This window comes from Erithacus rubecula (assembly GCF_903797595.1).
Source record: "Erithacus rubecula genome assembly, chromosome: 2".
NCBI lineage: Eukaryota > Metazoa > Chordata > Aves > Passeriformes > Muscicapidae > Erithacus > Erithacus rubecula.
The window spans coordinates 100,085,875-100,108,609 of NC_136685.1; the positions used below are offsets into that span (position 1 = coordinate 100,085,875).

General features: G+C 38.3%; 1 protein-coding gene across 10 annotated transcripts in view; it reads left to right on the forward strand.

Annotated features, from left to right (window-relative positions):
• Positions 1–22,735, forward strand: part of WDPCP (WD repeat containing planar cell polarity effector) — a 146,661-nt gene that overhangs the window by 85,348 nt on the left and 38,578 nt on the right. For all 10 annotated transcript variants that reach the window (XM_079324336.1, XM_079324343.1, XM_079324345.1 and 7 more), the window contains 2 exons: positions 15,613–15,676; positions 21,712–21,814. In XM_079324336.1, coding sequence (XP_079180462.1) covers positions 15,613–15,676; positions 21,712–21,814 — 167 coding nt within the window. The remainder of the gene's footprint in view (positions 1–15,612; positions 15,677–21,711; positions 21,815–22,735) is intronic.

Here is a 22,735-nt window from a genome sequence, read left to right on the forward strand (position 1 = left end):
AAGCTGTGCTGGGAGAGGGTTAAGTTGAATATTAGGAAGAAGTTTTTCACCCAGAGGGTGGTTGGGCACTGGAAGAAGTTCCCCAGGGCAGTGGTCACAGCACCAAGCCTGACAGAGCTCAAGGAGTGTTTGGACAGACTCTTGGAGCTGACCTGTGCAGGGCCAGGAGCTGGACTTTGATGATTCTTCCAACTCAGGATATTTGATGTCTGTATGATTCTATTATTTAATTTATTCACTTTTTTGACCATTTTTCATTTAGCACTGAATACTTCCAGGGTAGTTACGAATAGCTAATGTATCTCTTCAGAGTGATTTTGTCATCACAACAGATGTGTCTGCATGACCAAACCAGAAGACTTGGGTGCAGAGGCCCTGTAAACTGATTGTAAACTTGATGCAGCATTAGGGGGCATTTTGTGAGGAGACAAAAGCAAAGTGATCATTTTGTGCCCTACTGCAGCAAGAAGTGAAGAAGCATTTCTGAATTATGTCCAGTAAAATGGTGGATGACATTAAAAAAGTATTTCATGGCATAAAGTAGGGCCCTCTGCAGTTCATTTTGGTTTCAGAAAGAGCAAGCAGCAGATCCCCAGAAGTTAAACCCAGAAGATAAGAAACTAAGGAGAAGAACTCAGAAGTTTGGTAGGAAGAATCAGGGAAATGGGGTTAGGAGCATGAATAAAAGAGAAGGTGTTGGAGACAAAGTCCTGAGGGCAGGTGTGGGAATGTACAGTGTTCTGCAAGAAGGGCAGGGTGGCAGCACAGAGCCAAATGAGGGAAAACAGCTTAGGATGGGTATGATGGGCTGTAGAGGAGACCAGACACATCAGGGATGGACAGGGAAGGGCGGGGTCCTCCATACAAGATTAAAATGTTTAAATGTTTCAAGATCTAAATCTGAAAAATGTTCATATAAACAAAAGTTTTCACCCCTCTCTCCAGCTTTCCTTTGAATACCCCACCAATCTGCCTTAAGCCTTTTTAGAAGGACCTACTCACGGGAGAGAAATATTAATTCATTCTACATGCTGAGACAATCTTTGACCTGCCTGCTGAGTCTGCCAGAAAAGTGCCATTTATTGTTGTACTTTTAAAGATGTGAGTGTCTGTATTTACCAGAATTGAGAAATAGTTACCTTTCTAGAAGGGCTATCCTCACCTAGTAAAAATCATGTGCCAGTGATTTTACTCTTTACTGGAGGCCAAAAGGTTGCATGTTCAGTTGCAAATAACTGGGGTCATCCATTTTCACATTATCTGGGAGATTATAGGCTATCTATTTTTCTACCATCAGTGAGGTCAGTTTCCAGAAAATGCTGAATACTGTGATGGCAGATTCCCTCTTTAGGCATGAAGGCACTTCAGAAAGAAGATGCTCCATCCTAGCTGAAATGGGCAAAAAGGAGTGCTGACAGGACAATTGAAACAGATTGCAGTTAGAAGGAAGAAAAAAACCTTTGCAATATATTGGACTCAGCCATGTTATTTGTATCCATCATTATAAAAGCTAAGTTCTTAAATTTGCAAACCACACATCATCTTCAGCTTCCACTAAAATAGAAGCTTAGAGCTTTGCAAGTATAGGCCCTGAATGTAAAATATGGAATACCTCCAAAAACAAGCATTCAGTATACAAAATTAAAATTAAAGGCCTCTTAATTACATGCCAGGGATCCATTACAACAGTATTTATGGAATGAATAATTATTTTCACTCTAAATCTTTATCTATAATTAAAAAATACAGGAACTGAATTACAAGTACAGAAATGTATCTTAGGTGTTCCTTGCCACTTCAGTAGCACTCTGGCATTTTATTATGATGTCACTGCTTATAATAATATAATGCGTTATATCATTATGTAAAATGTTGAGTAGAGGTGGATTTGTTGGGAAGCCTTGGGGAGCTGTAGCGTCCCTGCCCCCACCCTTTTGCTAGGTGTCTTTGTGTGAGGAGGAGTGGCTGCACCACCTCCTGCCTGTGTCTCACAGCCTGGTGTAGCCATGTAGGGAACATGGAATGGGATGGAACAATTTTTCACTCGTTAACCGCGGCACCGCTGACTCATGGCTTTGCTTCACTCTGATCAAGCATTCGTAAATTGTACTTGTCATATTTCCTAATGCATGAAATTATCTTGTTTGTTTGACATGGACACACAGGCACAAACACACACCTGCTCTTTTGGGTTCCATCTTTTGGGTGGGAAAGCAGGGCTAGAAAGTAAAGTCTGAACTGCAGCTCAGGAGTCGCAGAATTAAGATGCAGCCACAGTTCTGTGGTTCTGCTGCGCCCTTTCCTCTTTTGTAATTCTTTTTTTGTGTTTGTGAAGACCCAGTTTAAGATTTTTCCTTTTTTTGTTTTTAAATTACATGGAAAAATACTAGAATTCAAAACCACTTGCACCTTTCAATCAGATAATTTCATTAAGAGAATATAATTTGGTTTTTTTTCCCATAGTGCAAATATGTTTACCTACAAAGTAAAGCTTTGTTGTAAATAACAACATAGTGCTTTTCCTCTTTCTAGAGAGAAGTGCCACTCTGATCACATTCATTGGTAGAATTTTGGATGGATCCATGACAGATTCTCCTTTGCATGAATCCAAAAATGAGAACCTCCACCACATTTTTCCTTTTGCTGTTTTCACTCCTTCACAAATCTCAGAAGTTTTACTCTTTGCAGTGTTCCATGTAAGATGCTACCGGGTAAATGCAAAAAATTATCTTCATATTGGGCAGAACATTCATCAAGTGAGATGACTTCGCACACAGGACTTGATTATTTGTTTATTTGTAAATAAACACTCTTACAGAAGATGAGAAGCTAAGTGGTCATCAGTGTCAGGGGAGACCTGCTTCCAGCCACCACCAATCTTTATGAATTTCACTATTCAAGAGTTCTGAAGTGCACTGCTATACTACAAGATATGGACACAGGCAGTTATCACTCAAGTCCAAGACAGCCTTTGAAAAGCTAAAATAAAGCTCTTTTGCCCTGCAGGTATGTCACTAATGCAGTGCTAACTACCCCTTGGTAAGCAGGTTCCTGTATCACTACTCTGCAATCTCCAAAGTGGATATTCACTGTGAGTATTTCCATCCTAAATAGGACCCTAAATCAAAGGTGAAAAAAGTGTCTCAGCTCCACTGGAGTAGCTCCCAATTCCATCTGCTGCCAACTGTATGGAACTAAGAGACAGAGTGAGCAAAGAGCTTTTATGGTCCTTTTTAAGAGCACTCTAGAAGTAGAATCTATAATTATATTGGTACATGGTGTGTCACAAAATATGTATAAACATTATGATGACATGGTTGAGGACTAAGATTGTCTTTTATATTCATAAGGTAACCTATTAGGCATTAAATTATGCTTTCAGATAAAATGATCATTGATGGCAGTCAGGTTCTCTATGGTGGCCACATGGACAGAATTCATCTCTAAGGGAGTAAGTTCAGTAGTAGCATTTTCACTAAAGTAGCACCTTCTGGAGAGGACTTTGAAGAGTCATTTTTTTGTTATCTTTTGAAAAACGATCAAAACCAAAGGTTTTCATATTACCACAGCACTGATAAATGAGAATATATATTGCTGTGATGGAACTACACATGAAAAGATTCCCTTGGTCATGCTTCTTGACCCGTTTTAGAAACAAGAAATAAAGGCACCTATTTAATGGAACTAGATTATTTTTGCAGTTAAAGAAGTTAAAGATCTCATAAAAAGTTTAGACTGTCTTTGCTCAGTCCTATGTTGTTAATGATTTATTTTCTTATAGTTTTCAATTTCAGTTAGGTACTTTGATGCTATAAGATGACTCTAGGATTTAATTCTCTAGCAATTATTACAATGTAAGAAATAATGAGCAAAATATTGGTGAGGGGAGACAATGAATTCCATGACATAATTGCTTGAGAACAAAATGCCAAGAAAAAACATAACAAGTCACTACCAGAGATTTGGACAAGATATGTTGCTCAACCTAATGGGAGGGACATTGCTTGGAGGATGGGAAGAATGGCCCCTTATGTGCACTTAGAGGAGTCCCAGAGCTGCTGTAATCTGGAGCCACTTTGCACAGCCAGCAGCAGATGCAGTTTAGTGGCCCAGAGTGCCAGAAATCATCCAGTTCTCTGGTACCTCCCCACCCACAGGACTGCACTAGAAAAAAGGAACACAAAATAGCTACACTGGACTGGTGTTGTTTGTGCCAAATCTATTCCCACAAGCTGGTTAATCTGACTTTGATATTGTTACTTTCAGAAGCTGAGCCCACATTGAGACCACTGTTGTGTTGTGTAGCTGATAATTTGCCCTGGTAAGGTGACTTTTTCCTGCTGTACCAGCTGTGCAATTTCCCTGAAACCTTAAGGGCTTTGGACATACACAAAGTGCAGAAACAATGCAAATGAATATATCATATTCATGGACAAAACCCTAAAAAATTAGTTCTTAGCAGCATATCTCCATTCTTGAGCAGCTGTTGTAACTCAGCCTCAGCCTTCCCAAGTCATCAATTTCTCCCTCTCCACCAACTTCACCTAGTCACTAATAGCATCTTATTTTAGATTTACACTCAAAAATCTGTAATTTGAGGTCCTGACCAAGAAGTGAATTTAAGACTTATTTTTTTCTTGGAAATTTTTCCAGATCAATTCATGTGTCATCTCTTTACCAAGACACTTTTCCTCCATTCATCTTCAAAGTCTTCCTGAGCCCCACCATTACACTTCCCTTTACTGTATGTGGACCACCTGGCAATATTCTGTTGTGAACTCAGCTCATCAGAGCTTTCTCTCTCTCCCTCAGCGTTTTCTCTAACTTTTCTCCCATTTCCATCCAGTGCCCTGCAGGAATAGCTAACTGAATAGTCAGGCAGCCCTAGGCTTTCTGCCTTCAAATGCAGATCTGCCCTTTATGGTTCTTCAGAACCCAAAAGCCTGAAAAGGGAAGAACACCAAAAGGAAAATTTAGAAAAAAGTCAGCAATAGAAATTTGTCCAATAACTGCATATAGTGTCTTGGGGGTGCACCTCTCATGCTTAATAATGTAGAATTTATGTGTCTTACATGCTCATCTGGGCTTCCTCTGTAGTTGGGATAAAGACATGGGCACCCAGAGGATGAGTAATCCCATTGAAGGGAGATATCTCAGATAAGCGTGAAGAGTCAAATGTCAGTGCCTATCCCTATCAATTAACTACAAAAGGAGCCTACCTAATTAGCTTAAATTAGCCTTGTAAAGGTAAGCTGTTTGAAGATAAATGGAATGATTTGCACTGTAAATGTCTAGCTCCTGTATCACATTATTACTGGCCAGTTAACAGAAAGATCTTAGGTGCTCAGATAGTTTCTGTAATAGAATGAGAGAAGGCAAAAATATATCAAGAAACATTTACAAAAAGATACAAAAAGCAGACAGGCGTGCAGATCTTTTAAATATCTCCTTTTGACTAGTTGGCCAAGATAGGAGAGAATGGGGATATTTCTTGGTTTACACTGGTAAGTGCTGAAGTATCAACTAGAGACAGATAAATAGTAATATGTGACCAGCACTAGGTAAAATTAATTCAGAATTTCTAAAGGTAATAAAGGATAAAACATCTGAAATACACACTGTGGGGTGTAACCTTACATTTAAAATGACCTTAGCACCTGAGGACAGAAACATGGAAAATATTAAGTCAGTTTTCAAAACACTTTGGAGAGACCTTGGAGAACTCTGCCCTGTAAGTCCAGCCTCTGTACCAGTTAAATTAGTAGAAACTATATTTTAAAAACGTGTGAACGTACAGACAATGTACTGGGGGAGAGTCAGCAGGATTTCTGTAAAGGCAAGTCAAGTCTCAAAACTCCAAATTCTTTGATGTCAGCAATCATGTGAGTAATGGCTATCCAGCTGCTACTGATGGAAGTTTGACCACTGAGGACGTTTTTAGAAGGTCTCCCACCAATATGTCTTAAAGAAACTAAGCTGCCACAGGATTAGAGGAAATCTTCCCTTTCATAGATAAGTAATTAATTAAAACATAAGAAACAGAGTTAAGTGCAAATGGTCAGTTCTCATGGAGGTCACCAATGGAAATTGTAAGTATAGCAGATCTGTACTCATAACTAACCTGGCAAAGGAGCACATAGTGAGCTGCCAGCATTTGCTAATGACACTAAATTATTAACACTAGTAAAGACAGGACCTGCTGTGAATAACAGCAAAAAGGCTTCACAGGATGCAGTGACATAGTGTCAAAATTGAAGATAAAATTAAATATAAATAAATTCAAAATGAAGCTCTTTGTACACGGTGGCGTGTAGCTCCAAACTTCATGTGTAACCTGATGCAATCTGAGTTCAACATTATTCTGGAAGAAGAATTTGGTCCTATAACCCCACAGCTATAAAATTTTCAGTTCAATGCTCAGCAACTGTACAAAAAACACATTGCAAATTAGGAATTCTTGGAAAAGGACTAGACAAGAAAACAATGAGCTTCTGTTAATCTGAATTTTGTGTGTAGTTTTGGAGTCCCATAATCTGTAAAAGAATATAGTAGAACTCAAAAAGGTTTAGGAAGGGCAGCCAGGATGATTAAAGGCATGAAACAGCTTTAGTGAAAGGAATGGCTAAATAGACTAGAACTCCTTGACCTAAAGAGGAGGCAGCAGAGATAGAGATCTATTAAATTGTAAGTGTTAGGGAGAAAGAGCACAGTAAATGACTGCTCACTGCTTCTTCTAATACAAAAAATAGAGGTCATCAAGCAAAGCTAACACGTGGCTGTTTCAAAATATAGTGATTCTTCACATAACGTATAATTAAAATATGAACCTCCTTACCACAGGATGTTGTGGATGATAAAATTGTATGTGAGTTCAAAGGCAAGGTTCAGAGAAGAGGAATTCACTGAGGAACACCAGCCTGGAAACCACCTCTGGCTCAGCAAATCCCTGAACCACAAATTGTTGGAGACTAGGAGACTACTTAGGGAAGTATCACCATATACTTGTCATGTTCTAATATTCTCTCCTAGCTAATGGTAAGGGATTAGATCAGGAGTGCCTTCAGTCTCAGCAAAAGGCTGTCCCTATGTTTTATGTTCTGGACATGATTCTGTGCAGAAAAAGCACATCAGACTCAATAGTTTTCCATTTACTCCCTCAAAAATGTACCAAAATTCATACAAAGTTCCAGACAATATATTGTCTCCCTCTTTTGTGGCTGTATTTGCTGCAATGGAGCTGTTATGTGTGGGAATTTCATGAGCACTACCACTGCATTATTTTATTATAAATAAAATAATTTGGCTATTGACAAATATAGATGAAACAGGTAAATACACTCTAATGGACTCATAACTCACCAAGGGATTCAAAATTTGGCCCTGCACCATGATTCTGTAAGTAGATATTTATCTTTAGGCAGCCAGCCTTAGGAAATATTAAGTTAATATATTTTCTCCAAGAAGTCTTAGCATTAAAAAAAGCACATCTTATCCAACGTCAGGCATGAGGGAGAATTGGCCCTGTACCTCATAGAAAGCCAAGGAGGAAAAGGGCCTGTTCATCTTAACTTTAATACCAAATTTCCATCTGCTGCAGCTCAAAATTGCAGAGATATCACAGGTATACAATAGGGATTTATTATAGAGGCAGCAACTCATCCTTAACCACAGCAATGATACTGGGCCTCTGTTATATAGCTGTCTTTAGTGTGTAGACATGCTGATATGTTTGCTCAATAAAATCCAGCTTTCAAGACATACTGTTAAGTTTACATGATCACCAGAGTGAGAGGGATAAAGCTGGAAAAGAAGAAAAGCAGAAGCGAATTAATGCAATAAAGGCTAGGATTTAACAGACAGGGTTGAGTAAAATAAATGTGAAACAACAGGTGTCACTGACTCTTATCAGCATTTTTAATTAACACCTGTTTTTAGCCCAGAGTACTTTGGAAGAGTATGTTGGAGTGTGTCTGTATTTAAAGATAAAGATACGCTGTTGAGAAGTTACTAAGTAGTGAGAGGTTGGAGGAATGAAGAGGTTTGGGGGTGGGGGAAGCCTCTGTTTGCTGGGTGGGTGTTGGTTGCAGCTTAGGGAAACCTGAAGGAGAGCCACGATGATAAAATTGTAAGGTAGGGAAATACTGCTATGGCAACAAAATGTGTTCTCTTGAAGGAAAATGAGTATGAAAAAGGAAATAAGGAGTGTAGGAAATTGAAAGGAGGCACACATTACAACAAAATACAGGATTTAGTTTAAAAAGATACAAACTGTAATAGTTTCAATTTATGTAATAGAATTTTATGATAGTAATGGATTTCTGTTATTCAGACTTCTATGGCATCTGCTCTGGAAAATTTCAGAGCACTTGGCTGATATGAGAGAATTCTCATTCACAGTAGGAAAGGGATACAGTCATACTCTTCAGTGGCCCTTCCTACAAGAACCCAAGCCAACGTGAAAGACCAGCATCACATGAGAAGTGGGTGACATAAATGTTCATAGAATCAGGATCTTCAAAAAATGTTTCTTCAGTGTAGGTATCAGTTCTGGAGTGTTACAGTAGTCTACAGTGGTCTACAATTAATTTGAGCAAAGGTCAACAAATAAATGACATATATTTCTTCATACCTAGACCCACTGCTTTTTCTAGAATATTTTATACGTTTAAGCTATTTCTTGCTAAGTATGTATTTTAAAGGTTTAAATGACCCCTTATTATTAAAGTGCTTCGTTCAAAAATTAACTTGGTTCACCTGAAAATCTGACTCAAAATTGTGTCCTGAGAAGAAGTGTGTAAGGCAGAGTCACCTGCAGTGTTTCACACAAGAATATATATTGGTTTCCTAGAGCAGAATATCACCCTAGAAGATAGGAATCACATGGAAAGATTATTAACTTATTTATGGATGGTTTTGGAACAACCTCAAGATTCACAGCCAGTTAAAGCCCTCAAGGGCTTTCTCTGGCCAGAGAGTCATACTGTCTGGCTCCCCTTATTAGCTTTCTCTTTCTTCCTATTTTTTTAATTTGGTTTGCTTTCTTGCTTCAAACCAGAGGGTACCCTTTGATGTGAAGGGCATTCAGTTCTACACCCAATACTCTGTGAAGTTATGGGTGGACTTCCTTTAGGTCAGAGATATGTAGCTTGACAGTATCTTTCAAGTGACAGGAATTTTGGGTGCCTTGAGATACTTGTATTTTTGTACTTGTATACTGTATTTTCTCATGGTTATTCACTGACTTTACCTGAGACCTATTTGTGTATGACCTTTGAAAGGTTCCATAAGGGATTTCTTTTTAAACAAGTCACTCAGGCCACAAATTCAGCATTTCACTTAACATGCCCATATTTAGGGCCCATGGAAAATTATAGGTCGTAAACCCATACATTAATGCCTTGCTAAATCTGGGCCTGAAGGGATGTATAGATTATACCTGAACAACCTTTAGAGCTCCTGCATCTGAAATACAATTTAGGATACAGTTTAGGAGATTATCCCCTTGACTCACACACACATAGACCCAGTGGCTGTTTCTCCATTAGCCTTTGGTGTGCTCTGCAGCACTTTCCCTTCATCGGTGTCTTAGAAGGTAACAAGGCTGTGAACCCTCCTCAGAGATCTGTGTGTCCTGTTCAAAGGAGCTCATAATCTGAAAACATAGTGGCATAATAGCAGGAGGTTGGCAAAATAATACTGCTGTCATCTCAGAGGGTGGAGCTTTCCAATGCATCCATTGATCCTTCTGCCAGTTCTCTGCTAACTTTCAGAAAAATTGAGGAATCTCAACCAATATAACAGAGGGTAGAAGGCTCAGAAATAAGCAAATGCCTGCAAGTTTTGTAAAAATCAGTAACCAATTGGGGTTAAATAGAGTGCAGGAGGTTATCTGTGTCCTAAAAAGCTACAGTGAAAGTTCAGCAGATAGAAGTTCTGCCAATCAAGACACACACTGCTGAATTCCAAGCATGGCACACATGGCCTCTTGTTCAAGCCTGTGTTGGGAGGGGGCTGTGGATGTCCTGCTGGGAGAAGAACAGTGCTGTCTGGAGCATATTTTGGAAGGGTACCTTGGGAATAGGAAGAGTTGCTCTGCTGAGCCTGTGTAGGAGGAAGCACAAAATAGGTTCTTTGGAGAGTTCAGGCTGCATTTAGTTTTCTACCTTATTTAGGTAGAAATTAAATGAGTAACCACCTTATTTAAAATAGGGCATCCTACTGAACTTAATAGGGTAAAATAATTTCAGATTTTGGTTGGCTTTTGCTTAAAATGAGGGGGTTTTTAGGTGAGTTGATTATCTGGGTTTTTTTAAACTAAATATGAGATCTTGATATATTTAGTCCTCTCCAGGAACTCTTAAGTACCTCTTTTTCAGCATTCAATATAAAATGCAGGATATAAATGTTTGACTAATACTATACTTTATATGCAATGGATTACTCAGCAAAATAAGTCTTCAGAGTTTACTGAAATTTTGCCTTGACATATCTCATTGGAGATCAATAGAATTTCAAGGTTGTCATTTTGAGGAACATTACACATGAGAATTTTGTCCGTGAAATATGTAAGTCCTTTTTGCCCTGCTTTGGTAAATGGGCTCTGAAGCTGACATACAGCTATATGCCTAAATCAGTGGTGTTGTGTTCAACAGTTGGTGAAAAACTAATCTCTCCCCATTTAAATCAACTGCTTACCAACCTAGCCACACTCTTTTTAGGTTCTTTAACCTGATAATCTTTAATTATTCTCACTCAGAATTCCAACAGAATGGAGTTCAGAATCATTTTGCAGACATTATTCTTTATTTGAATATTGTCTAATTTAAAAGGAAAATATTTCAGATAGTAACAACATATTTTGAGGGGGGAAAAAAAAGCATGAAAATCATTTCTGTTCCAAAAATTGCTGATATGAGAATTTATGAGGAAACAGCTCCTTTTATGAATAATTATTATTATTGTGTTTAAGAAATGGGCAAGATGCCTAGAAATTGAATGAAAGAATGAGCTATTAAATTGAAATATTAAATGAAATAACTGAATTAAAAGTGATCATGTAAACCCAGCAGTAAATGTTGGGAGCTGTAGCTGATTGAACATATTTTCATCGTCTGTTTTGTATGCTTAAATACAATTGCTTGATGTAAGTAAACACTTGATTGATATTCTGAATACTTTAAAATCTGCATATGCATCATGGAATACTGAACAATTAAAACTTAATTTCAGTGTAGTTTGATTACATGTAAATTATTTCAATATTCATTTTCTCCTGTTCTGTTTGCTCAGTGCATATTTAATATCCACTTTTTGAATGCATATCATTCTTGATTGGACTGTGAGATGAGGAGGACTCTGAAATTTCTTCCATTAAAAAGGATTGCCTTATAAATATTATTTGTGCCACAGCTCTTCCCCTGCAGATTATTTTCTAAATGTTGTGTACTCTTATTGAAGACAAGGAAAAAAACTGCTGCAGCCCTCCTTTATCAGCCCAGCACAAGGAATATGCTTACATGGTCGATGAGCATGTCTAAGAAGGCTTGTTGGTTGTAACTAGTCCCTAAAGAAATGTTTCCATCTTTTCTGCACTATATTGCTTGCCTGCATGAGCTCCCTCTCCCTTCCCTTCCTGCTCCCTCCACATGATTTTTATTTTATTTTATTCTCCTGGTTCTTGGAGGTCATACAAGACACTGCAATATTATGGCTAAATATTACAAGTGTTTTCAAGTTGACAATTTTCAGTCTGGAAAATGTATCTCTATCTTTAAGGGTCCACATTCAATTTAGGAGTTGTGGAATACAGATGAAAAAATTTTGCCTTTCTATGTATTTGTAGAACATTTTCTAAAAACCAAAGAGACTTCTTTTCCCTTCTCTGCAGGCTGCAATCCATACACATTTTTTTGGATCAACAGTATTTCAAATTACTTTATATCTGAACATTCAACAGAAGGAAATCCCAGGCATTTGATTCTCTTATTATTTATGCCAGTGAACAGAATAGCCTTTCTGTAGTTACAGACATCATTATATTTTTTATTACTTATTTATTTTATTTTAAAATAAAATTATTTCCTGGCATCTTTTCAGTTAAGTCATATTCCCAAAATACAGGCAAGCAGCAGGTTTGTCACTTCATCATGGAAAGCAAGTCTGGATTCCTCTTTGTCTTGACCATTTTTGACCTACATGCTTGTTGTTATATTATTCACATTTCCCCTTGATTTCCTTGCCCACGCTAACAGAAAATTTTTTATACTTTTTTAGAATACATGAAGAAGTACATATAATATTATATATATATATATATATATATATAATACCAGTATTCTTTTGTAATATGAGAATCTGAAGTTAATGTTGTACTACTAAATGGCTTGCAGAGAAGTGTTTTCCTATGTGTCCTACATAGTTAATTGCAGTTTCAGAGTTCTGATCTTGAAGGTCATATTTCTGTTGCCTGTCACTTTGACCAAACAAGTGGCAGAACTTCATGGTTTGCAGGTGAATTTCCTTATCTCTCTTTTTCAAGAGACATATAAGTCTTGATTGCTAGAGTTATTGTGAACCAAGCAATAAGGGTCAAGGTGGAGGAAGGGGTGGGAAGACACTGTTCAACACCACAGCCCTGGAAATTCCATTTTAGAGAGCAGATATTGTACCTGGTGACAGTAGCACAAGAACAAAATGGGGAATGTTTTACTGGGGGGTATTCTGTTTGTTTGAGGAACTGATAAACTGCTAAGTGAGTGTGCTAACAACAGTAAGACATTTTCCTAGGATAGAACATGCATATAAAATATTGGTCTTATGCGATATAGACCCCTCTATAATATTTTTTGTACATTAAAACCAACAAAACTTTCATAACAAAGGGTTTCAAAATAACAATTATCTTCTAGCAAAGTTAGGTTTAAAAATGCTGGGTAATCTTGACTGATTTAATACTGCTAGCCTAGGTAAAGCAAACTTTTCACTCTTCTTTGTAACATCTGCCTTCTTTTAAAGCAGTTCTATTTATAATAAATTATGAAGTAACTGTGATTTCCAACTCTCTTGGTTGTGAAGAGCATTTCTTAGATAGTCTTTTTAACTTTTTTTTTCCCTGAAAATAATGAGTTAATAAAAATCTGAAAATAATGAGTTAATGTCACACTTTTATGAATAGGGGCCGTAATGAGACTGAAGTATGTATGTTGATTAAAGGAAAAATAATTAAAATCTTTCTGAAACTGCAAAGAAATTACAGCTTAAGGCCATGATTCTGTTCTGCAAGTCAATCAAATGAGAAAGTTATTTTACATTTTTTGGTTTCAGGCATTTTTTCCTTGGCTAAAGCAGATATCATTCAAATAGTCTATATAGTGATAACTTTGGAAATACGAAATAATGATACAGACATTCTTTTTAGCCAGTCACATAGCTGGTTTCTGTTCAGGTTCCAATTTCCCATCTGAGTACTAAGAATGTGTATTTAATCCATAATGGAAAAGAAAAATATACCAGGAAAAAATATAAATACAATAGCTGTTCAAGATACACATATTTTAAAATGTACTTATTTTTCTTAATTAAAGCATAACTTCAAAGGCATCATTGCAAAACAATGTGTTTTGATGGAAAATCCATCACAGGAATCATGTTGAAAAGCTTCAGACACACAGACAGGCATGAAAAGGTGGGGGTGCACTGCCTGTTCCCTGGTGATCAAGAGGTTAACTTTAATTTATCTCTTCCCCTCCCTTAAACTGGTTCTGTGAGGAGGGCTGCAAATTAGTACTTGGAAAGCTCAGCAGGGAGATTAGCTTTAGGGAGGGAAGGGCTCCCCACTCCAGCTCTTAGGAACCTCACCTGGAGAGAGCATTTCCTTTTCTACTTAAGCTAACGTATTATGCCTTCTTGTCACGAATGTTATTCCTTGAGGAAAAGTCTTCTCTGGTTCTATCTTGCAATCTGCTGAATCATTCCAAGTGTGTGGTAGGAGAGAGGAGAGAGATAAGGCTGTAACAGGAGGGAGCCAGGAAACCGCTGAGGCTTTGGCTGGGAACAGGAATCCCAGCGTGGTGCATCATATGGGATCGCTTTACCCAGCCAGGCAAAAGAGGATTCCCATCTTTCCTCTTGTTCACACTGGCCTGAGGAGGAGCTGCAGCACTGCCCACTGTTTCCTATGACACCACCAAGGTACAGAGCTGTACAAATTCACAATGTCCATTTAACAAGCACAGCCCACATCTTTCTAACCCTGAGAAATCCACTGTGCTGTTTTTTCCCCACTGGGGCAAAGAAGTCATCTCCTTCCAAACATCAGGTGTCTACAACTGATCCATTGTTGAAATTGTTAACAAGTGGAAAAGGGAAAAATTTACCCACTTCATAATGGGACAAATACAAAATCATTCTATGTGGAATCAATCTTCTGCCTCTCAACTGAAATAATATTGGGGCATTTGCATTTCTAAAAATAATCACCAAATCTATTTTCTTAGCTAATTTTAAAAAGTTAAAGTTGTGCAATAGGGGAAAATGTGCACAGATAGAATCACTTTCTCAGAATATGTCACATAATGTGTAAGTATATAGTAGTATAAGAGAAACATTAGCCCATTGCAGAATTTTCCATTGGGATTTGCATTTGCCAGTGCAGTGTTGTGTGCATCCTCAGAAAGCTTCTGATGGATGGCTCATGTCCTGCTTCTGTGGAATTCCCAAGGATTGCACACAGGAAGATACACCTTTGCCTAGTCCCTACATCCATGTGGGTATTTGCTGTAACTCCCAGATGGTGTGTGATGTCTAGGTAGGATGAAGGGTTTGGTCTGTCTCCACAAATGGAAGGAGCTGTTCTTCAGCAGGATCTCAACCCACCAAAGGAATGGTCCTTAAAGGGGAAGCTCCACATTAATGTGCCCCCTTCCTGCTCCACTGCATCTCTGGGTGATGCTCAGGTGGTGCCTTCTAGAGCACATCTAGAGGTAATTTTTCCTTGTGATTTTGCTCTTGTCCCCCTTATTATACTTCATTGATGCAATCTTTTTGACTGTAGGATCTCAGAAAACACTCAGGGGTCTGTGCTAATACTGGGCTAAGGTAGTTATGACACAAAACAACATCACCCCCTACCTCTTTTAGTTCCTGAGGATTCATGACTCAACTGGATTAGCATCTTCAGAGAGCTCTATCAAGGGGTCTGCAAGGACGACACTCAGTACAAACTTCTACAGGGACCTCTGAAGTAATGTGAAATTTGGGATTAGAATTTTCTGTAGAGGATTTTGAGGTTCCTACCAGCATTGCAGGAGATACTGTTTATCTGTGTTGTGGTTGCTATCTTTGTAAAGGATGGATTTGTTAGGATCTTCAGCTCCCTTCAGGTTCAACCAGATTTGATGGTACTCAACACTGAACCACTTGGGGAAGGTTTTAAACAATGAAGAAGGTTAAGGGTAGTCACTGTCCTACCTTACAGTTCTGCAGTCTGAGTATGAGCCTATCAGGTTTCCCCAATAAAGCTTTGGTGAGCATTGAAGGACTTTGTACATGAGCAAAATTTGATGCAGCTCTTAAATTAGCCTAGGCAAACAATGTGTTTCCTTTTTCTTTCAGGTATCAGAGGTTTGAAAAAGCATTTCTGCTTGCTGTTGACATTGGTGCTCGGGACCTGTTCATGGTGAGTTGTTTCTGGAGGTAGAGGCTGTTGGAGGATATTATTTGTCAGCTTTTGCACACATTAAAATAGTTCCAGGGCATTTGCAGTCTTGGGCATATACTGAAAACAGTATACAGTTCTACCTTTGCCATCATGAAACTCATCAGTAGGAATTGAGTGTCTTCAGAGTCACTGACATTTTCCCCAGCATGGCCTACAGGCTATTCTTAATTTTCCAGGAATTATTGTATATGTTTTTAAACTTTCCCTTTCTTCGTCTGACCTGATGTGGGTGAATGTCATCTTTCACTCTAATAAGCTTATGCATTTCTAATCTGTTCCTTGAAGTCCAACTGCTGAGTCCTGGGCACAAGAGCTGTCCACGTCCTGGGGATCCTGAATGCTCCCTGTTTGTCTCTTGGGATTTTGTGAAAAGTGACAAATTATGAATGCTTCTGCTGGTACTTTTAAAACAACAAAGCTCAGCAGCATCAGCACAAAGGTTTTAACATTTCATGCACTCTCTGCCCCCTCCCATTTAATTAGCTACAAAAGTAAAATTAACCAGCTCTTAAAAGGTCCACTGTGTGAGCACTGCAGGAGGTTCTTGTTTTATAAGATCTTGCACCACAATGTCACAGTGAGGTCAGATGGACAAAGCCAGTCGTGCTCTCCTAGTCTCTCAGCATGTTGCTGCTCCACAGCTGATTTCATTGTTTTCAAAGAAACAATAGGAAAGGGCTTGTTGAAAAAAAGGCCCTTTGAACGATTCGTTTGCTTGACTCTTTTGCATAATGAAGACATTCTGTTGTTTAAATTAAGCTTTGACACTAGATGTTAATATCATTTATCCCATTAAGTCACTTGCCCTGCTAGTTTGATCTTGATATTTAAATTGTATGTTAAATTACACAATTAAATCCTGCTTTTAGGGGTTATGAAAATTCCCTTCTAATTATATAAAAAGTTGTGTGAACCTTTTGATGTTTTTTTCACGGCTCTAATCATCTGGCTTGTTCCATCTAATTAGAAAGATGTGAATACTGCGATAAACTTTCCTAAGTATGCATCAAAAGAATGTGATGGAAATGTCAGACTTTTAGGAAATTCATTACATGTTCTGTGTTTACTCCCCTCGATTTTCTGTCTTTTCAGATCATCTCTTTCCTTTTCTCTCTTTATTGAATGTAGCCTCTTCAATACAAATGTTGTACCTAATCATGCTAAGCACTGCTGCAGCCACGTGTAAGATTTGGACTGTAGTATGTCTGAAGCAGATTAAAGGTTTTTGCCAAGGACCCTCCCAGTGTACAGATAATAAATATTCTCCGATTTTAGCTATTCTGACAGAATAAATGTCCCAGCATTTACCATCAAAGGCCCTCTTTCATATGACTGAGAGCATTTCCTACATGATCTTTTTGTCTTTCCTTCCCTCTGTTGATGGCAGGACTGAGGGAGCACCTCTGTGCCAGGGTGGGAACACCAGTGTTGGGTGTTGAGATGGGTGCACAGCTGCTAGCAAGAGAGGGACTGTACCTGGCTCCACAGGTGATAGATAACAAGTTCTACTCTTACCAGAAAGTCTCTCCAACTTTCTTCAAGAGGATTTTCAGTGTTAGCAAAGCAATTAACTCCATCCTTTCCTTTCCTCACTCAACACCTACTCGTCATTTCCCATCCTACCAGTGCCCTTAAACATAAATGTATATTTCTGCAGAGCTCCTCCTGGGTTATGTCATTGTGAGATCAAAACCAGTTCTTTAATGTCCTCGTTCTGCTTGCATTACCTTTGAAATTCCTCATAGTCTCCCCTAAATTATGCTACAAGCAGCACACATCCCTGCCTCCTCTGGGGAAATGTTCTTTTGCTAATTCATCATCTAAGTCAGTCATAATGAACAAACTTTACAAGAAGCTAACAGTGGTACTGCTGCAAGTCCACAAAGTACAGGACTCAAGAAGTTTAAACATGCATAGGTCATTAGGAGTATTTATTTGTGCCATGGTAATTTCTAGGGAGTTTGGCTTCATTGTATTTAATACTGTGTGAAAATTAGATGATAACCCATTCCCTGAAACCTGACAGTCCTTCTAGGTATTACTAACATAACAATGCTACTCCTAAGCAAAGGGCTGTGCATCCCTCACTTCTATGTAATACTGAATGATTCCCATATATTGTTATGTAGGGCAAAATGCAATTACATTACTAATATACAATTTGATTTTGCATGTATTTAAAGCAGTTTAATCCATTTTTAAAACCTCAGATACCTCTAGCAGTCACATCACCTTATTCCCAAATAATTTAATGGGATTTCAAGAAGAAATAGTAGTCTAAATAAAGATACCCGCGAACATAAGCAAAATGAGAAAGAAAAAAAAATCTGTTTATTAAAGGGGAGCAGAGAAGGAATAAAAATAAGTGATAGAGAGGAATGGATATAACAGAGATTAAGGAGGATGCAAACATTGAGTACCCGTTACCTGAGACGTCTAAGAGAGTGTCCTATATCTTAGAGAACTTACCCTGAGTACCCATTTCACCTAACAGGGCTCTCCAGCATTCCCATTATTTGTTTTGAGACTGAAAAGAAGTTTGAGAGATTGCTATCTGAGGGCTAATTTCTTTCAAAGAAACGAAAAAGAAAAAAAAAGCTTAAAACTACAGCTATAGCGTCACTAGGTGATGCCATAGCAAGACACATACACTGCTGTGTTGCCCCTGAGCTTAACCCTCACGTCACATCCAAGTCCATCAATTAATATCATCTCCTACAAAGTTCAATAAAGAAATAAAACTGAAAAGGACATAATACCAAGAACAACAGCTCCATTTATTGGACAGTGACTGATCCAATCTGTGACAGAAAAGATCAAGCAGTGGAAAGGTTGTTAGCTTGAAATGCTTTATAGTGCGTTCCAGCTCTCAGCTGCTGAAAATTCAAAAGGCCATCCCATGTACCAAAGGTAGCAAAAAATGCAAGGAAAAGACACTTTAATAAAACTGTCAGATCTTGGGTGATACACTGATGAGGAAAGTGCATGCTTCGAAGAAATGTTGGAGTGTTGCCCAGAAATATCCTATAGACAAATGCACGTCGTGTTTCAAATGACTTCTGCTCACCAACGGCCAGCTCTGTGAGTCACAAAGGGGGGAAAGGGAAGTAGTCCAAAAAGTAAGCAAACTGTTAAATGATAAAATAGAGCCCTTTCAGCAAGCTCCTGAGAAGCAGCTGGAAATTGTTTTTATTGTCACCATTGTGTTTGAGAGAGATGTGATCTTTGGACTTATAAATTCTTAGACAATTGTGTGAAAAAAACCCGTCATGAATATTCAGATAACTTAATTTCTTTTTTTTTTATGTCATTTTTTTAAAGCACCTGTAATCTGGCACTTCTTCTTTCTGATTGTTAGTTTTCTAGTTTAATTCTACTCAGCGAGTTATAAATTCTTAGAAAAATCCACTTTTGCTGGTTTATTTGAATGAGAAACACCTACCTTTGATCTGAAATGGTCTAATTTGGAGATTTAATGTCTGTAATCTTTTCTTTCTAAAGCTGGTTTAGAGATGAGGCAAAGACTATTTTTTTTTTCTTGTTCTTCATGACCAGCAACTTGAGGAACAACAAAGAAAGCCACTTACCAAGCTTATGCTAATCTTTATTTCTTACAAGGGCCTTGTTAGTTAATAATGGATATGTAACACCTTAATATTTTTTTACTCAAACCAGAAAATGGCCAAACCTAAGACCTGAAATGACAACTGCTTTGATACACAGAGAGCACAAGCTCTTCACTGACAAAACTTCATCCTTTTCTGCAGTTGTTTCCACTCCATCCTCAAGCTTACTATTAGAAATTGCACGCAGGTGCAACATAAACTTATACAATAAGTTTATACTCATATTTTAAGCTACAAAAAGACAATCATTAAACATTGTATTTTAAATCAGTCTGCCTGTAAAAATCTCCAAATCCCTGTGAGTTCAGACTTGTCCAAGAGCCCTTGGGTTTTCTATTGTTAACTAAATAAGGCGACGGTATCTGCTGTTTAATCTTTGTAGAAATCATACCTTGCTGCTCAGGCCCTTTTCTCCTGACAACCAAGTTAGACCTACAAAGAGAGGAAATACAGAGTTCGCCACAAGTTCATAACCCATTACTCTGCTCCAAGACATTTGCACATTTTTTAAGTCACACCTGTGTTTGTGATGAGAAGACACTGCTGTCTCCTGCAGACTCTGCAGATCCTGCAAGTCAGTTCCAGGCTTACCTGCATAATCATCTCAGTTTGCCTAAGATTTTCAGTTTTGTTATAAAATCGTTGTTGCTTTTGTTGTTGTTGTTGTTATTAAAGGAGGGGTTACTGAAAGCAGCATGTCTTTCTCCTAACACTATTACTCTCACTTTTTTCATCTGAACACATCTCTCTAGGGTTAAGTCACTTTTCCTGTAAGAGTTTCTGTCATATTGATGCAGGTGGCAGTAAACTCACATCAAGAAGGACGATTTCACCTGAAATTTTCCACATTAGAGAGAATATAGTTGCTTTTATGGCATGCAGATGTCAGTGTTTCCAGCAAACACTCCTTTTCCCTTTAAATTCCTGCAAGCAGATGGCTTGCATAGCAAAGGAATTGCTCAAATCTTTGGATGTCGAATGGCATCTTCAACGAAGTAGTGGGGGGAAAAAATTTGCCAACTATTCTTGGATTTCCCTCACTTTCTATGTCACAGCTCATGACAGAGCAGCATGTGTCTGTGACACCAGATGAGAAAGGGATTAATTGTCTCTTGATTAATGGTCAATGAAGAATGAACTTTTACTATTCAAGGACCAAAATGAAGGGCAGTGAGAGTGCAGTTTGTCTGCAGGAATATATTCTCCTACAAAGAGTTCTGTATGTAGCACAGGTGGTTTTCACCTTGAATATTATTATGCAATAAAAAGCCTTGGCTTTTGATAAGGGCATGCAGTGATGGGACAAGGGGGAATGGCTTTAAACTGCAGAGGGCAGGTTTAGGTCGGGTATTTGGAAGAAATTTTTTCCTGTGAGGGTGGTGAAGCCCTGGAACAGAATTCACTCAGAGAAGCTGTGGCTGCCCCATCCCTGGAAGTGCATAAGGCCAGGTTGAATGGGGTTTGGAGCAACCTGGCCTAGTGGAAGGGCAGGTTGTCCCTGCCCAGAACAGGGAGTTGGAACAGGTTGATCTCTAAGGTCCCTTCCAACAAAGACATTCTATAATTCTATATAATTATACACCCCTACTGAAGCCCTCTGATTTTTTACTCTAGATAAAGACTAGATCCAGAGTACTAGTAATTATTCATGCTAGACAACATTTTTAGAAAGTGCCTTACTGTTCAGGAGTGGCTCAGGAATCATGCCAATCCTGTGGATGTTAGAACCATTGAGCAGCCACTGTTACTTTTATTCCTCCAATATCAGCACAGGGAGGACCATCGCTTTACCCACAGAACAGTGAGAGCAATGACCTTCAACAGTGAGTGTATGACAACATTCAAACAAAAAATTAGTCCCTAAAAGATGGAAACCTTCAAATCATAAAATCATTAAGGTTGGAAAAGGCCTCTAAGAGTCCAGCTGTTAACCCATTACTAACAAGTCCACCACTAGACCATGTCTCTGAGCACCACTTCTGCATTTAGCATGCTCCAAATACAGGCTGTCAGCCAGGAGAGTTCTTCTACTTCAGATCTGGATTACACACAGCCACCTCCTATCTACATTCTTTTAATTCAACAGAAGTTATTTTAAAAGTAGAAAGATTTGTTTCTTTTATACACTGAGTCAATAGCTTTGCTTTTGTCAGTGCATGATTGGTCAGTGTATTATTCATTGATGTATCCAACAGCACAGGTAAGGAAACAGTTGCATTGGAGGGAATTAAAATGTAATGGTAGGTTCATCAGTTCCATCTGTGTTTGTGATCTAAATAATAAAAGAACCTCTTTCTTTCAAAATCCCTTTTGTTGCTTCTTTGAGATTCATTTTAGATTAATCTTTTTTCTTCTTTATTTCCAAAGGACATCCATTACCTTGCTCTAGATAAGGGTGAATTGGCACTAGCTGAAGTGGCAAAGAGAAGGGCTAATGACATTGATGCAGAATCAATAACTACTGGAATTGGTAAGAATTAATGGTGTTTAAAAAGCCCTTTTGTTTTAATCAATACTTGTCCTGTAGAACATGTTGTTATATTTGTAGAGGGGTTATTGTTTTGATTGCATTGTTTTCTTTGAAAGTGAGACTGGATTTTTATTTCTGACTAAAAAGCAGTATTTTTATTTGTAACTAAAGAAGGAGGCTTATAAAAATCACATAGCTTTGCCTTTCAGTACCTGTGTGAGCATGGCTATGAAGTAAAAAGATTCATACTGTGGCTATATAGAAAAGTTCAGGCTGTACAAACTGAACTGAGTGCAAGAGGTAAGGGACTGAATCTGAAAATCTTTGTTCATAGCAGCACTAAAGGCAGACATGGCAATTTCACTCACCTGCTGGTGCACACTGGAGCCACATCCAGCATTGATACTTTGGCAGCAGTCAGATGGAACATTTACTGATGTGAACACAGCTTCATATCCTGGCTTTAAAGCAGCAGCTTTGCATGCAGTAGAATTCTTGCCATTCCATAAGGAATATCAATGCTAAAGCTGCAGTGAGTCTAATAGCTAAAACACAGATGACTTTTTGTGCAGGGGAACTCACAACTCATTCACTTTCTCCTTGTGTTTCTTCTGAATTGACATGAAGAGATGTATGCAAGCACATGAGACCATCCTGGTTTCATGCCTTAATAGCATAAACCAAGCAGAAGGTGTCTATGTCTAGGGAGCTGAACTCCATTGGAGACAAAGGGAAGAAAACCCACAAAGCCTAATAATATTTGTATAAAATTTGCACAGTTCTGTTTTTCTGATTCTACTGCATCATTGAATATAAGAGGAAAGCACTGAACTTTTGTCCTTATCTCATGCCAAGAAGTAGAATAGGAATAAAACTGAGAAGGTGTTTTTGTGAGTCACAGTAAAAAACCTTTGAGGTCTT